At 43.3% G+C, this 15160-nt stretch overlaps 1 protein-coding gene across 3 annotated transcripts in view; it reads left to right on the top strand.

Annotated features, from left to right (window-relative positions):
• The window catches only part of Pak (serine/threonine-protein kinase PAK 3-like protein), a 102437-nt gene that overhangs the window by 27633 nt on the left and 59644 nt on the right, over positions 1 to 15160 (top strand). For 2 of the 3 annotated variants that reach the window (XM_068383182.1, XM_068383184.1), the window contains exons 2-4: positions 3237 to 3367; positions 14504 to 14730; positions 14908 to 15051. In XM_068383182.1, coding sequence (XP_068239283.1) covers positions 3237 to 3367; positions 14504 to 14730; positions 14908 to 15051 — 502 coding nt within the window. The remainder of the gene's footprint in view (positions 1 to 3236; positions 3368 to 14503; positions 14731 to 14907; positions 15052 to 15160) is intronic. The other variant, XM_068383183.1, reaches the window with a different exon arrangement.

The following is a 15160-nucleotide window of genomic DNA, read 5'->3' as shown; positions in this document are numbered from 1 at the left end:
CATCCGGCGCTATGAGTACCATCTACGCGTACGGGTACTGTATTGTTTACTTCGGGTGTAGAGTAGGAACGTGTTCGAATTGTACTTAGCGTGTGGAAAAATTCGGATACAACCGGTACGACGAAAATTGCTTACTTCGTGTGTCGAAATAAAATTCGGGTGTAGAGTTGAAAAATTGCTCTAATTTTACTTCAGGTGTTGGAAAATTCGGATGTAGATACGTTCGTGTGTAGAGGTTCCACTGTAAATACCATTGTATTCAGTCTGCAGTATACTCTATACTACAGATGTACTGGTTACAGTTTTCATACACAGCAGTTACTGCCGGCAAGGCTAGTACTTAGACTTGATTCAACTGGCACAAAATTCATTGTATATGTATCTGGCAGCCCTCCGTCTTGCAGGGGACCCACCGAACTGCTGGTGGATCGCCGACTGAAGGCACACCAACGCAGTCATCATTCAGTGTGACTGGGTAGTGGCCAAGTATAAAATTAAGAAGAGTCGGAGGCAGCTGCCTTGCTGGCGACCCCCTGGACTGCCAGCGGCATGCTGGCTGCCGGAGGGTCACAGACCGAAGGCACACCAACCCAGCCATCATTCAATGTGACTGGTTTGTGGCCAAGGTCAGACACCGCCGGCTCTCGCCGGCAGAGTCAGGGTGTCATTGAATCAATGGCCGTCGGACTACTAGCTTAGCCCGCATCTTGCCGGCAAGGTCAGTAGTCGGCGGCCACACAAAGGACTGCGGTACTAGCCAATAGATAGAGAGAAAGCAAGGAGTGAAGGCAGATGAAGAACAGTGGTGGCACTAGCCACTGAATCACTACCTTCCTCATGAATGAGGGTTAAAATGGAAGGGGAGACATAATCAAGCTTCCATCCATCTGCAGCTTATGCAGGAGTCAGTCTGACAAAGGCAACGGGAGGCAGCCCAAGGGAGGACTGAAGAACACTCAAAGGCAAAGGGTCTCCTGCCTGCAGCTAGACCTGCCGAAACAGCTACCCTGAACCACATGTTTTAAGGGAAACTGAACGACTAGGCCATATGGCCACAAGACCAAGCCAGTCCTACAACTCGCCAGCACACGGTGAAGTTGTAGGACGACGGACACAGAGACGCGAAGGCTAGGCCATCACTAAAGGATAGAAAGGGACGGGGGAAAAGGGTCCTGTAACAGATGTGATAGGAGTTGGTAAGCCATCCCTATCACACCGTAAGAAACTCTTATTTCATTATCACTAGCATCCTAGGCTTAAGGAGAGTACATTTTCCAGCATAGGGTGTGCCAATACATTAAAGGGATAGGCATCATCAAGCCGTCGCCTAACTATAACAAAACAGAGCTCCCTTGCCTACACCATCCTAGGCCAAGAATAAACACTATCCTATAGCCTAGGATCCGCAGGTAATGGACTAGTCACTAGACCACAGAGAGAAGGGGATCCCATGACCCCTCCAAGTGCAGTCTAGGGAGGCAAGGCCTCCTATGCCAACCAGCTAAGCCCGATAGGGGAGTACATTCACCCTATTAGGCAGACGATGGCATACAAGAAGTACTCTGAGGTTCTGACCTAAACTCAAAGCTCCTGAATAATGGCTTGGAAAAGGAGCAGAAACCCTAGGCTAATCTTAACCAGAATCACAATTCAAGGCAATGCCGACTAGGATCATAGCCATAGGCTATACTCAGTGGGAAGAAGGGATTACCTTATACATTAAAGTAACCGGGGAGATTGTATGAAAGTATACTAAAGCCACTAGGCTATTAGCCTAGTGACAGTGAGATAGACTAACTAACTCATCGAAGCTTTTACGTATACTATCTTGGAAGAGGAAAATTATTATGCAAATCATATTTCTTACACATAAATTGCCTAATATCTTCATTTAATTTTAATATCAGTAGGAACTCCTATTATACCATGCAGGAGAGTAAACTAAAACACCTAGGCTAGGAAGCCTAGCGTCAACAAGATCGGCTACCTAATTCGCCGAAATTAAAGAATACTATCGGCATAATATAACTAATTCCTAGCAATGAAGACTACATAGCTAAATATTTTTATTTCAGCTATAAAACCGGGAAAGTCGTTCTGACTAACTAAATAACACATGCGTTACGATCGACAGCGCCAAAGGCGCCTCCGGTCCAGGCAATAGCTCTGCCAAAAAAACATATTTTAATTCAAGTTAAGTCTTACTTTACAGTCAGAGCTAAATTTATACAATATAAGAATCAAATACTAAACTTTCCAGAGGCAGAAGATGCTGGAGATTACATAATTATCTAAAATATCGTAAGAGCACTGGGAAAATTCACTGAGCTGGCGCGCTACAGAGAAAGGAATAAAGATGGCTGACGGATATGACGTCATCTGAGTACTCAAACAGTAACGGAGGATGAGAATTTTGTAACGGCGGCTCTTTTATTTTGCCACTTTTCCCCTCGAAGCGTAAATGCCATGTGGGGTGCAGATTGCTATGTGGCGTGTCAAGAATACGTCTCCTAATATGCGATATTCTAAAAGGAAACTTTAAGGATATTCGTGCCAGGAGTTAGAATTCTGGAAACCTTTAGTTAAATTCTCTGGGAATATCACTGTAGTCAAATATACCCTAGGAAGCTACTGAAAGGAACCTTCCATGTGGACGACATGGCCTTAGCCCAAAAATGAATTTTGAAAGTAGTGTTTTATTTTTCCTAGCTATACAAATCTGAGTCCTTTAAAGTTGAACCCCCCCCCCTCAACCACCTCTCCAGATCCTGAAACAAAAGACAAATGTGAAGAGCTTCCTACAGGTAGGGGCTGTTGCTCCTCGCACGTTCTTACCGCCGGCCGTTAACTACCTCGTTAACGAATTCAATGGCCATTTCTGCTCTGCTGAGGACATGTTCCTCATTTTAAAGGACTCTGGTTTGTATAGCTATGAAAAATACATATTATTTTTAATATTTGTTATATTTAATTATTGAACTTGAAAAAAAAATTTCTTTGAGAGTTTAATCCAGAATTCAAGTCTTAATTTGATCATTTTAAATGCATGGCTATTTATATTGATTGGAAATATATGAATCTAGTTCAATGTGGAAAAATTACAATAAAGTTTTTATGTATAGACGCAGTGATGTCATAGACATGTAAAATATATTTTCTTTGTACTAAAGATATTTTATATTTTCTCTCTTTTTTTTTATTAGAATGAGCCAACTGCTGGTGTTTTTCTTTTTCAGACCCTTCCCCGAGACCTAGTTATCAGGGAGGTGTAAACATATCTGGGTATCCAGCAACACCTTCTCCTCACAAGATTTCTGATGCCTCCTCAGGGTCACCTTCAACTCCTGAAACATGTTCGGAAGTTAGTGTAAGTTGGTGTTTGTTCCCATACTAACAAACCTTCCGTTATATATGTGGATGTTCTTTCAGCGGCAGCTGGAGGTAGCCATTAGACTTTAATTGCGAGGTGGCAACCCTGCCTAATCGCTTGAGCGGGTAGCCGCCTCTATATATACTCTCACAGCAGTGAGACGTCTCTTTTTCTTTTGGCTGATTAGAGATCGGACGTGTATGCTCTCTGACTGTCATTGGACTTTTTAATTTTTGCTTTCTCTTTGCAGGTGTGCATGTCTCCTTTTGCGAACGTGTCCAGGGCGAGAGGGTGCCTCGTGCAGGACCTTCATGTCGTTGTTAGAGACCGACCCACTCTCTCTGTGTCCTATGTGCTGAGGGCAATGATGCGTGCAAGGTTCGTCCTGCGTATAGCGTAATGAGTGGTCTGCCTCCCAATGGCAGAAGTTTGGGCGGACGACGACTAAGTGCGATCGGTCTCCCTTTAGGGCAAGCAGAACGCTTTCTTCTTCTTCTCGCACCCCCAAATCTCTCTCTAAAGTTCCTTGTCGTGCGCGCTCACGAGGGACGTTTGAGTAGGAGCGCAGATCGATTAGAACCTTGGCAACCCCCTGCTGCTTCCCCTAGAGGAGCTACTTCTCCTCCAGCCTCTGGCAAGCCTTTCTCCCTTTCAGATCTGCTGCAGGTGTAGTTGTCCTTGGGGGTTTCGGGACCCCCTTTGAAGGAGGAGCTTTTGCGCCTTCTTAAGCGTGGTACCAGGAGAGATCCTTCTCTGGAGCCGTCAACTTCTCACACTCTGGATCTGTGCAAGATCCATCTGTGTCTTCCCCTGGCCCTTCCCTGCTTGGACGAGGTGATCGTTTGCGTTCGCCTTATCAACGACCCCCTGCTGATGACAAACACACACTCCATCCTGGGACCTTGTTGTCCCTTAACCCTCAACCCTCTGTTTCTTCCCACAGGTACCCTCAGGTTGCAGGTGACCTTCTTCTAGTGATCAGCGCGCCTATCACCAGCAGTGCTAAGAGACAAGCATGGCTATCGCCTCGTCCTTCTTGACCTTCCTCTCCTGATCGCCGTAAACAACGGTCGGAAGATCGTATGGATCCTGGGTCATCACGATCCGTGCGTTCTTCGCCTAGAAGACGCTCACGCTCTAGAGCCTCACGCTTACAAGACCATAGATCTCAACGCTCTCCCCGGAGGCGTTCCTCTTCACGAGGATGAGTCGCTCGATCGCGTTCTTTACGATCATGACCAAAGTCTAGACTTGGGTCCAGACGTTGCATTCTAGATTGTCTCGATCTAGATCACAAGGACGGTACTTGCGCTCGAGAGGACGACGCTCATATTCACGAGGGCGGTGTTCACGCTCGCGTGGGTATTGTTCATGAGAACAACATTCTTGTTCGTGAGATAGGTACTCGCGATGTTCATGAGAGCTATTCGCACCTATTCACGAACATCCCGATCGTGAACTGCGCATTCCCGATCAAGGTCAAGACGTTCCTCATGTAGAGGTAGAGGTCGGCGTACTCGCATTCCATCAGTGGGTAGCCCCTCAATTATACCTTCCAAACGACCATGAACCGAACCTTATGATAAGAACGACTACTCCTCAGACAGGCGTCCAGCTAAACCCTCAGTGCCTTTGTCAGCATGGGGAGTTTGAGCAAAGCACTCGCCAATGGATGCTTGTAAATGCGTCCCGTAATGACGCATTCTCCAACTAGAGTAGTCCCTACTCAGAGGCCTCCTGTGCCGACTTTGTCAGACGTAGGTGCTCCTCTGTGGAAGCAGGAAGGTGTTAGACCTTCCTCTTCTTCTGGGGCCCCTAGTGCTCCTGTTGCGAGTACTTCTGCTCGCGAATTGCGTCCGTTGATGCGTGAATCTCGCGATTTCACGACCAAATCTGTGAATTTCGCGAGCAGGTGTCTGAATCGTGAGCAAGTATGGATCCAACACCTTTGTCTTGCCCTTCTGTGTCTTCCTCCTCGAGCTGAAGACCGACACCCTTCACAGAAGGGTTCAAGTAGCCTCCTAATAGATTCGTAAATTTGAGTATTAGGCCGAACCTTCCTACGCGTCTGAAGGAAGGTGTTCCTCGGCCTCCGAGGTTATCTCCTCCGTCGACTGGCAATCCTTCTGGAGTTCCACCCAAAGGAGACACTTCTAGGGACTTCCAGGTGTACCTAGGGGTTCAGAGCTTCCCCCATGGTCATCAACTAACATGTCCACCATCCTGAAGGCTCTGAATGTGGCTCCTCCACCGCCACAACCCCCCCCCCCCCAATGTTACAGTCAGGGCAACCCCTAGAATCCTTCTGGAACCCTCGTCGAGCTCGTCAGTTCGGAGCCAAGACCCTAGAAGGAGGTCGACAGCAGACATAGCGCGCAGATCACCTCCACCCCGATTGCATGCAGAAGGCCATGCCCCTTCTGATTCCTATATGGCCAATTTACCTTTCACACCAGTGAAAGCAAAGGAAGTCATAACCAAGAAGCAGAAGAGACGGATGAAAGGTGTAATTCAACTTCACGCCAACATCATCAATCCTTAGATGAGAAGGGACATAGGCTCGCTCAGGGAGATCGCGATCCATCTCTTCAACCCTTAAGACATTGAGGTAGTGCCTCCGGAACAGCGTCCAGTTTCTGTACCTCCTTCAGAGGAGGAGCCTCCAGCTCCTGCTGCCAAGGCTTTGTCTAGTACCTCGAAGACCTAGTAGGTTCCCCCTTCTAAGTCCGCGGAGAAACGTCCTTACTTGTATGAGGCTCATCAACAGGCTGTCCACTCCTGGTTCTACCGTCCAAGAAGGGAAGGATATGGTTCTCAAAGAGATATTGTATTGTTGCATATGCAGATGATGCTACTCTCTTTGCATCAATTCCATCCCCTGAATGTAGATCTAGGGTTGGTGAATCCCTTAATAGAGATTTAGCTAGAATTAGTGCATGGTGCAAATTATGGGGTATGAAGTTGAATCCTAACAAAACTCAAAGTATGATTGTAAGTAGGTCAAGGACGGTGGTTCCTCAACATCCGGATCTCAGTATTGATAATGTTTCTTTAAATATGTATGACTCTTTCAAAATTTTAGGTGTGATTCTCGACAGTAAATTTACTTTTGAGAAACATATAAGGTCTGTGTCTTCTTCAATTTCACAAAAAATAGGCTTATTGAGAAAGTCTTTCAAGATTTTCGGTGATCAATCTATTCTGAAGAAGTGTTTTAATTCTTTCATTCTACCTTGTTTTGAGTATTGTTCTCCTGTCTGGTCTTCAGCTGCTGATTCTCATCTTAATTTGTTGGACAGAAACTTACGGTCTATTAAATTTCTTATTCCTGATCTAGATATTAATCTCTGGCACCGTTGTTCAATTAGTTCATTATGTATGTTGCATAAGATTTTTCACAACTCTGACCATCCTTTACATTCAGATCTCCCTGGATAATTCTATCCTTTTCGTAATACTAGGCAGGCAGTTAATTCTAATAGCCAGGCCTTCTCCATCACGAGGCTCAATACTACACAGTACTCTAGAAGTTTTATTCCAGCTGTGACCAAGTTGTGGAATGATCTTCCGAATCGGGTGGTTGAATCAGTAGAACTTCATAAGTTCAAAGTTGGAGCAAATGCTTTTTTGTTGACCAGGCAGACATAGTCTTTTTATAGTTTATTTATGACATATTTGTTTTTGATGTTGTTGATAGTTTATTATATGACATGTCTGTTTTGACGTTGTTTCTTATTTTAGAATGATTTATTGTTAATTTGTTCTCTTCATTTATTTATTTCCTTATTTCCTTTCCTCACTGGGCTATTTTTCCCTGTTGGAGCCCCTGGGCTTATAGCATCTTGCTTTTCCAACTAGGGTTGTAGCTTGGATAGTAATAATAATAATAATAATAATAATATTAGAAACCCAGAAGCCTTTCAGGTCCAGTGCGGCTTTGCCCTGTTCCAAAGGGCTGACAGCTGCCAAAAGGAAAACTATCGCTCAGATTATTATTATTACTAGCTAAGTTACAACTCTAGTTGGAAAAGCAAGATGCTATAAGGCCAAGGGCTCCAACAGGGAAAAATAGCCCAGTGAGGAAAGGAAATAAGGAAATAAATAAATAAATGAGAACAAATTAACAATAAATAATTCTAAAAACAGTAACAACGTCAAAACAGATGTCTCATAAACTATAAAAAGAATTATGTCAGCCTGGTCTACATAAAAACATTTTCTGCAACTTAAAACTTCTGAAGTTCTATTGGTTCAACTACCCAATTAGGAAGATCATTCCATAACTTGGTCACAGCTGGAATAAAACTTCTAGAATACTGTGTAGTATTGAGCCTCATGATGGAGAAGGCCTGGCTATTAGAATTAACTGCCTGCCTAGTATTACGAACAGGATGGAATTGTCTAGGAAGATCTGAATGTAAGTATGGTCGGAAATATGAAAAATCTTATGCAACAGATAGCTGGAACTTCTTGTTCCCCAGGGGACAGGTTCCTCTTCTCAGTCCCTTCCACTTCCTTTCGTGCTATAAAGGAAGTATTATGAGGTTAAAGGGGAACCGCATTCCACCATAACCCTCGACCCTTCAGTAGAGTCCCTAACGAAGGGCGTTCCCACTCAAACCCCCTCCTCTCTAAAGGCATCACTATTGGCAGTTGAGCTCCTGAACATAGAGAGAGGCGCGAAGTATGCCAAGCAGGCTGCTTCGGGGCTTGATCTATGGTTGGGATCCGTAGGCTTCATGTTTCACTCCCATGATCTTTTGAAGGAGTCGCCCAGGAAGACTTTGGAGTCCTTCCTGTTGTCAGGTACCCGTACTCTTGAGTTTCTGTTGCATCATGTTGTCAACCTGTGGGCGAACGCCATCCTCAAGAGAAGGGATACCATCATAGGTCGGTTCCACAAGCAGGTGCCAAAAGTGGAGGGGTCTCGGTTGAGGAATTCCACCCTCGAGGGTTCATCTCTCTTCGTTCCGGAAGAGATAGAGAGGGCTGCTGAGCAATAGAGGAAATCGTTCGATTATCTCCTCCATAGGGTCATGGCATCGCGGTCCTATGGTAGACCTCAGTCTTCCCGCCTCAGCAAACACCTTCCTCTACTCACCAGTCAACTTCCAGGTCCTCGGGACCTTCCAAGGTGTCGAAGCAGCTTTTTCAGTCCAAGGGACAGAAAGGGTCCAAGTCCTTCAGAGGAAAGAAGGAAGGAAAGGGAGGTGGTCCCTCCCAGTAGGAATGGCATTCCTCATCACCCACCACCTGTGGGAGGAAGCCTACAGCACTGCTGGCAGTAGTGGCAGCTCCACAAGGCAGATCCCTGGACAGTCGATGTGATCGCCCTAAGGTATCACATCCCGTTCATTCAATCTCTCCCTCCTCTGACTGGGGATCCAGTGGATCTAAGCTTCTATGTGAAGGCATCCGCAAAGGAGCTGTCCCTCAGGGCCGAAGTCCAGACCATGCTGCTGAAGGGTGCTCTCCAAGAGGTGGCAGACGGGTCTCCAGGCTTCTACAGTCATATTTTCCTGGTGAAAAAGGCGACTGGAGGCTGGAGACTAGTCATTGATCTCTCCCCTCTAAACAAGTTTGTTCAACAGACTCAGTTCAGATTGGAGATGGCAGACATGGTCATCCAATGGGTACGTCTAAGGGACTTAAAGTGCACATTGGATATGAAGGATGCTTTCTTCCAGATCCCAATACATTCGTCTTCAAGAAAGTATTCAAGATTCATTCATGAGGGAAAGGCATACCAGTTCAAGGCTCTATGCTTTGGTCTCGCGACAGCTCCTCAGATATTCACCAGAGTGTTCGCCCTAGTGTCATCTTGGGCTCACAGGAACGGCATCCATCTCAGATATCTGGTCCTAGGAAACTCGGAGATGACCCTTCATCACCGACACATTCTCAAGATTTGTAAGGAACTGTGGGGTCCTGATAAATCACGAGAAGTCATCAATACAACCCTCATAGAGACTGGTATTCCTCGGAATGATCATAGACACCTTCCTAGCGAAAGTCCTCCTATCAGACGGAAGAGTACACAGGCTGAAGGAAGTGGCTTCATCCTTCTTCAGGAAAGAAGTTCTTCCAGCCTCTCGTTGGTCAAGTCTGTTTGACCACCCAACCAATTTCATCCGTTTTGTTCCAAATGGCTGCCTCAGGATAAGATCCCTGCAGTGGCAGCTGAAGTCTGTGTGGAACCAACACTCCAACCCACCGGACACCCGAGTTCCCATAACTCATGATTAGGTGACGGATTTGAGTTGGCGAATAGCAGATGAAAACCTTCGATGAGGTCAGAATCTTCTCCTTTCCCCTCTGGATTTGATGCTCTTGACAGATACATCAAGAGAAGGGTGGGGGCTCACCTGCTGCACCATACAATCTCCGGCCTTTGGTCTGAGTCAGAAAGGTACCAGCACATAAATATTTTCGAGATGAGAGCAGGCTACCGGGCTTTTCATCAGTTCCAACAGTTGTTGGGAGGTCACTCTGTGGTGTCGATGAGCGACAACACCACAGTAGTGGCTTACATTAACAAACAGGGTGGTACCTTTTCGCAGCCTCTATGCCATCTTGCAGTAAAGATCCTCGGTCAGAAGAACATTTGGTGGCTCTATCAACTCGATTTATTCCCGGCAAGAGGAATGTGCACGCGAACAATCTGAGCAAAGCTACTCAGATAGTAGGCTCTGAATGGTCTTTGAATTGTCAGATCGGCAACAAAGTCCTGACTTTGGGGGTTTCCTCGACTAGACCTGTTCGCAACATCTCTGCACAGCAAGCTTCCGCTGTACTGTTCTCCAGTCCCGGACTCTCAGTCTCTATGGCAAGATGCATTCTAACAACAGTGGAACAACATCGACGTGTGCGCCTTTCCCCTGTTTTGTCTGGTGAGAAGACTGCTCAACAAAACAAGAGCGTCCAAAGATCTAATGATGACCCTTATAACTCCGCTATGGCATCATGCAGATTTTTATCCAGACCTCCTGCAACTTCTAGTATATCTACCGAGAGAACTCCCTCCACTACAAGATCTACTCTTACAACCACACGCAAACATCTTCCACAAGACCGTGCTGTCGCTTCGGCTTCACGTGTGGAGACTATCCTCTCTCAGAAGGGCTTTTCACGATAAGTTGCAGAGCGAATGTCTGGACACTTGCGTAGGTCCTCAGCCTGGGTCATACAGGTAGTCGCTGACTTGCAACGGAGATCGGGACCGAGAGATGCATCGTAAGTCGATTTCATCATATGTTGAACTAAAAAAGTGAAGTTTCCGTAGGTTTATTATGGTGCGTTATGATTCGGCAATCATCTCAAACATATTTTATCAATATTTTCTTACTGTCTATCATTATTCCATTTTCTTGTTTCATAGGATATCATATGCTCTTATTTTTCAATTTTGGAAGCATTTTACCAATCGAGAACTTAAAATTTTGTCTACCTTTGGTTATGATCAGCTGATCTGAAAGTGCCGCTACCTACCGTATCAAAACATGGTGTACATACGTATGGCATATTTTTTTTTTCTTTTAGAATTTCTTAACTTATTAGAAATATCTTCATGAATATTACATCATGGCCAATATGTTACAGGAAATCAGTTTCCATACAGTTTGTCTAATCATTAGATACAATGCGAAATAGTTGTACAGTAGCTCTTTCTCTGTGCATTTGTGTGTGCTCGCTTTCGCAAGTGCATACAGGTAGTTCATTTTTAAAGCTTCATACAGTATTCAATTTTTAGTTCAATATTAAGTCTTCATATTTCATTAGTCATTATTGTGTTTAATTGTGGTTTATTAAAGCATGTGGGTATTTTATTTTTCAATTTTTTGATCATATCAATAATCAACAAATACTTCTGATTTACTTTCGGTTGGCATCAGCTGATCTCAAGGTCACGCTGCCGTATTACGATTATGCACACATATAGTACGAATAGCACGGATTTATATCATTTTCTTGACATTCGATATCTCTTCATAATGAATATTATATCAGCGCCATTATGTTATAGGGTATCACATTCTCCATACACACTCTCTCTCTCTCTCTCTCTCTCTCTCTCTCTCTCTCTCTCTCTCTCTCTCTCTCTCTCTCTCTCCTCTCTCTCTCTCTCTCTCTCTCTCTCTTATTTTTAATTCAGTTAAATCTTCACATTTCTTCGAAAATTATTAAAGAATTCTTTATATTCTTGTTCGATGTTTTGATTATGGGAATAGTAATGCATCGGAAGGAAATCACTTGATTGGCCTCTCGCCTTCCGCCAGAAATATGACGTAATCAGACCTTTTTTCTTAAATTTACCGTAAGTTATACTAATCTCAAACTAATGATACAGACCACTAAAACACTTGATATCGTTACTCTGAGTTTCAGTGATGGGAATGCTGTAATAAGATTACTCGGTAACACAATGAAAGGAAATCATTCGGTTTGTCAGCTCGCTTCCGCCAGATACATGTCACAAGACACGTGATGTAAACTCTACGAAGAATGACTCTCAAAATATGTAAATTAATTTTCTTTTTTCTTGAAAGAAATGAAAAGAAAATACTAATTTACCAAACAAAAGTATTTCATTTTTATAATGTAAAAGAAAATATATAATTTTCAAGAAAATATTTGTCCTATTAGTAGGCCATACTTTCTTTAGATAAACATCGATCTATTATCAGAGATTAAAAAAAACTAGCGTATAGTCAAATTTACGCTACGTAGTACTCATGACAATCAATACAGACCCACAAAATACTTTGTATCGTTACTTAATATTTCGATAATGGGAATACTAATATTAATCGTTAGCCTATTGGAAGGAAATCACTGTATTGCCCGGTCGCTTTCCGCCGGTGATTTTACGTCACCAGACATATAATATGAACTCGACAGATATTAAAACTTTTCTTTATGTATTTTTAACTGAAAATAGATACTGAATATTAACAATAAAAGAAAATAAGAATTTACCAAGATAAATCAGTTTATTTTTATACACGAAAATAGATTATTTTCAAGGAAATATTTGTCCTATTTCCGATATACTTGTGACGTCATCACCCTGAAAAAATCGTCGTAAAGTCGAATCGTCATAAGTCTCATAGGTCGTAAGTCAGGCATTTCCTATATAGGCAAAATGGAGAGTCTTCTGTGGTTGGTGTCATGGAAGGAATATATCCACTCGATGACCCTATTCCAGTAATAGTGGAGTTTCTTATATACCTTCAGAAGGAAAAGCTCCTTTCAGTCTCGGTGGTGAAAGACTATCGCTCAGCCTTAAGCCTTGCCTTTAAGCTGAAAGAAGTCGATATTTCCTCCTCGTTGGAGCTTTCTTTACCCACACGGAGTTATGAGATCACTTTCCCCCCAGTCAGAGATCAGGCCTCCTCCTTGGAATGTGGTTCGCATCTTTGAGATCATTAAAAGGACCTCCTTACAAACCATTATGCCATGCAACTGACTGAAATCTCACTTTGAAGACGGCGTTCCTACATTTGCCTAGGCAAAGAGAGTCATTGAATTTCATGGCCTATTGTATGACATCGCCTATTCAAGGGGATGGGTGGAAGTGACGCTCAGCTTCGTCCCTGAGTTTATTGCTAAGACTCAAAATCCGGGGGTACTGGACCATAGATTAGGACATTTTCAGATTGCGAGTCTTCGTTTTGTAACCATCGACCAAGATTAGTTGTTATTTTACCCAGAGAGGAGTTTGAGATATTATCTTAAATGAACTGCAGCAACACTGCCCAGACTAACATCTCTGTTTGTTAGCTCAGAGAGAGTAAAGAGGAGGATCACCAAGAACACAGTTTCCTCCTTGATTTGCCAAGTGATTGAAAGAGCCTTGGCTCCTAATCCTTCTCGCGCTCGGCGACCTAGAGCCCATGATGTCAGGAATCAGTACTTCCCTGGCGTTTAAATACAACTTCTTCATGTCGCAGGTTCCCCAAGCGGGCGTTTTGAAAAGACAAACCACCTTCACAGCCCATTACCTTGAAGACGTGACCCACAGGAAAATTAATACGTTTACTATAGGTCCTGTGGTGGCTGCTCAAAGGGTTTGATAACTCAGGCTCCTTGATGGGCAAGTAGCAGTTTGTTGAGGGCATTGGTTACCTGGGGTTAGACTTGGGTGAATGAGAAGAATGTTTGGCTTTCCTTTTTCATCTTCCCTTCCCTTTGGGTACAGCACCATGGGTCCCTCTGCAAGCTTGCTTCAACCTATGCAGGTAATTATCACTTCCTTTTTGTAGTCTAGTATAAGTTATAAATTGTTATACTGTCCACATCCCCATTGCTTTCTGTGAGGGAGCAATGGGATACGTCTTGTTGTTTCCTATATAAGCTTACAGATGTTCTTACAATCAACAACCTCTATTTTAATACATTGCACAGGCTGTGAGTATACTCACTTTGTATATTTCAGCCAGGTGTTAAAGCTTTCCTTAGACCATAATCATATACTGTATTAGGTGAAACCAGGTCCATGTCCATGCCAGATCTAGGACTTCCACCCACCTAAGAGTGAGTCATCCACATAAATAACGGAAGGTTTGTTAGTATGGGAACAAATGACAAATTTTGAAATAATTTGTATTTTTCCTTAGCTAATGCAGACCTGGAGTTATTTATATAAATTGGCTCGCCATCACCTGTTCCCCAGACGTTTTGCCCGCAATAAAAAGTGATGTCTCTCACCACTGTGAGAGTATATATATATATATATATATATATAGCGGCGGCGGGGTACCCCCAGCCACCCCCACTCTACCCAATCAAGCAGTTAGGGAGGGTTGCCACCTCACAATTAAAGTCTAATGGCTACCTCCAGCTGCTGCTGAAAGATTATCCACATAAATAACTCCAGGTTTGTATTAGTTAAGGAAAAATACAAATTATCTCCGAATTTATCATTTTTGGAAGTGCTTCTGTATTTACACTGGCTATTTTGATTTTTGTTTCATTAAAAGCAAGAAGTTTAATTTCTATTTGTCCGAAATTGTTATAAGAATTGATAACCTAAAATCGTACGTGCAAGGTGAATGTCCAGAAAAAAAAAATAAAACGGTGCATGTAATATTTTGGAATGTGGCTTATTGTCCTTGTGGTGGGTTATTTCTTCAGGTTCCTGACGATGAAGAGGAGGAGCCTCCACCTCCACCTATAGCTACAAGACCTGAACGTACTAAATCCATTTATACAAAACCTGTAGAAGATGAAACTAATGCCAATGGGGCTGCCTTAGATAGTAACCGTAATCCTCAAGCTGCCAGTATTACCCCAGTGCCAGCACCTACAACCATACCTCCTGTTGCTGCCAACTCTACTACTACAAATACTATAAACACAAGGTTCGTAATATCAAGAATATTTGTTACTTAAGATAATTTCATGGATTTGTGATTAATTATCTGGAAGCTGTATTGCGATTTGACACTGAATGCCCTCCCTGGACTTCGTGCCTAGCTAATAGCCTTTAAATGCATATATTGATTATTGTGATGTATTTATCTTAATTTACATTTCAGTGGAAGTACTGCCTTAGAAAGAACAGCAGAGAAACAGAAGAAGAAGAAAATGAGCGATGAAGAAATCTTAGAAAAACTTCGAGTTATAGTATCTGTTGGGGACCCAAATAGAAAGTACACTAAAATGGAAAAAATAGGACAGGGGTAAGTAATCTATACTAAATTTCCACTGCTTATGATATGAATTTGGGAACATATAAACTTGTCTCAGAAATGAAGACAGATTTTTCCTTTATAAATATAAAACTTCCAA

Source organism: Palaemon carinicauda, chromosome 11, assembly GCF_036898095.1.
Source record: "Palaemon carinicauda isolate YSFRI2023 chromosome 11, ASM3689809v2, whole genome shotgun sequence".
Lineage (NCBI taxonomy): Eukaryota > Metazoa > Arthropoda > Malacostraca > Decapoda > Palaemonidae > Palaemon > Palaemon carinicauda.
The sequence above is the reverse complement of the archived record's forward strand: the minus strand, read 5'-3'. Positions and strand labels throughout refer to the sequence as shown.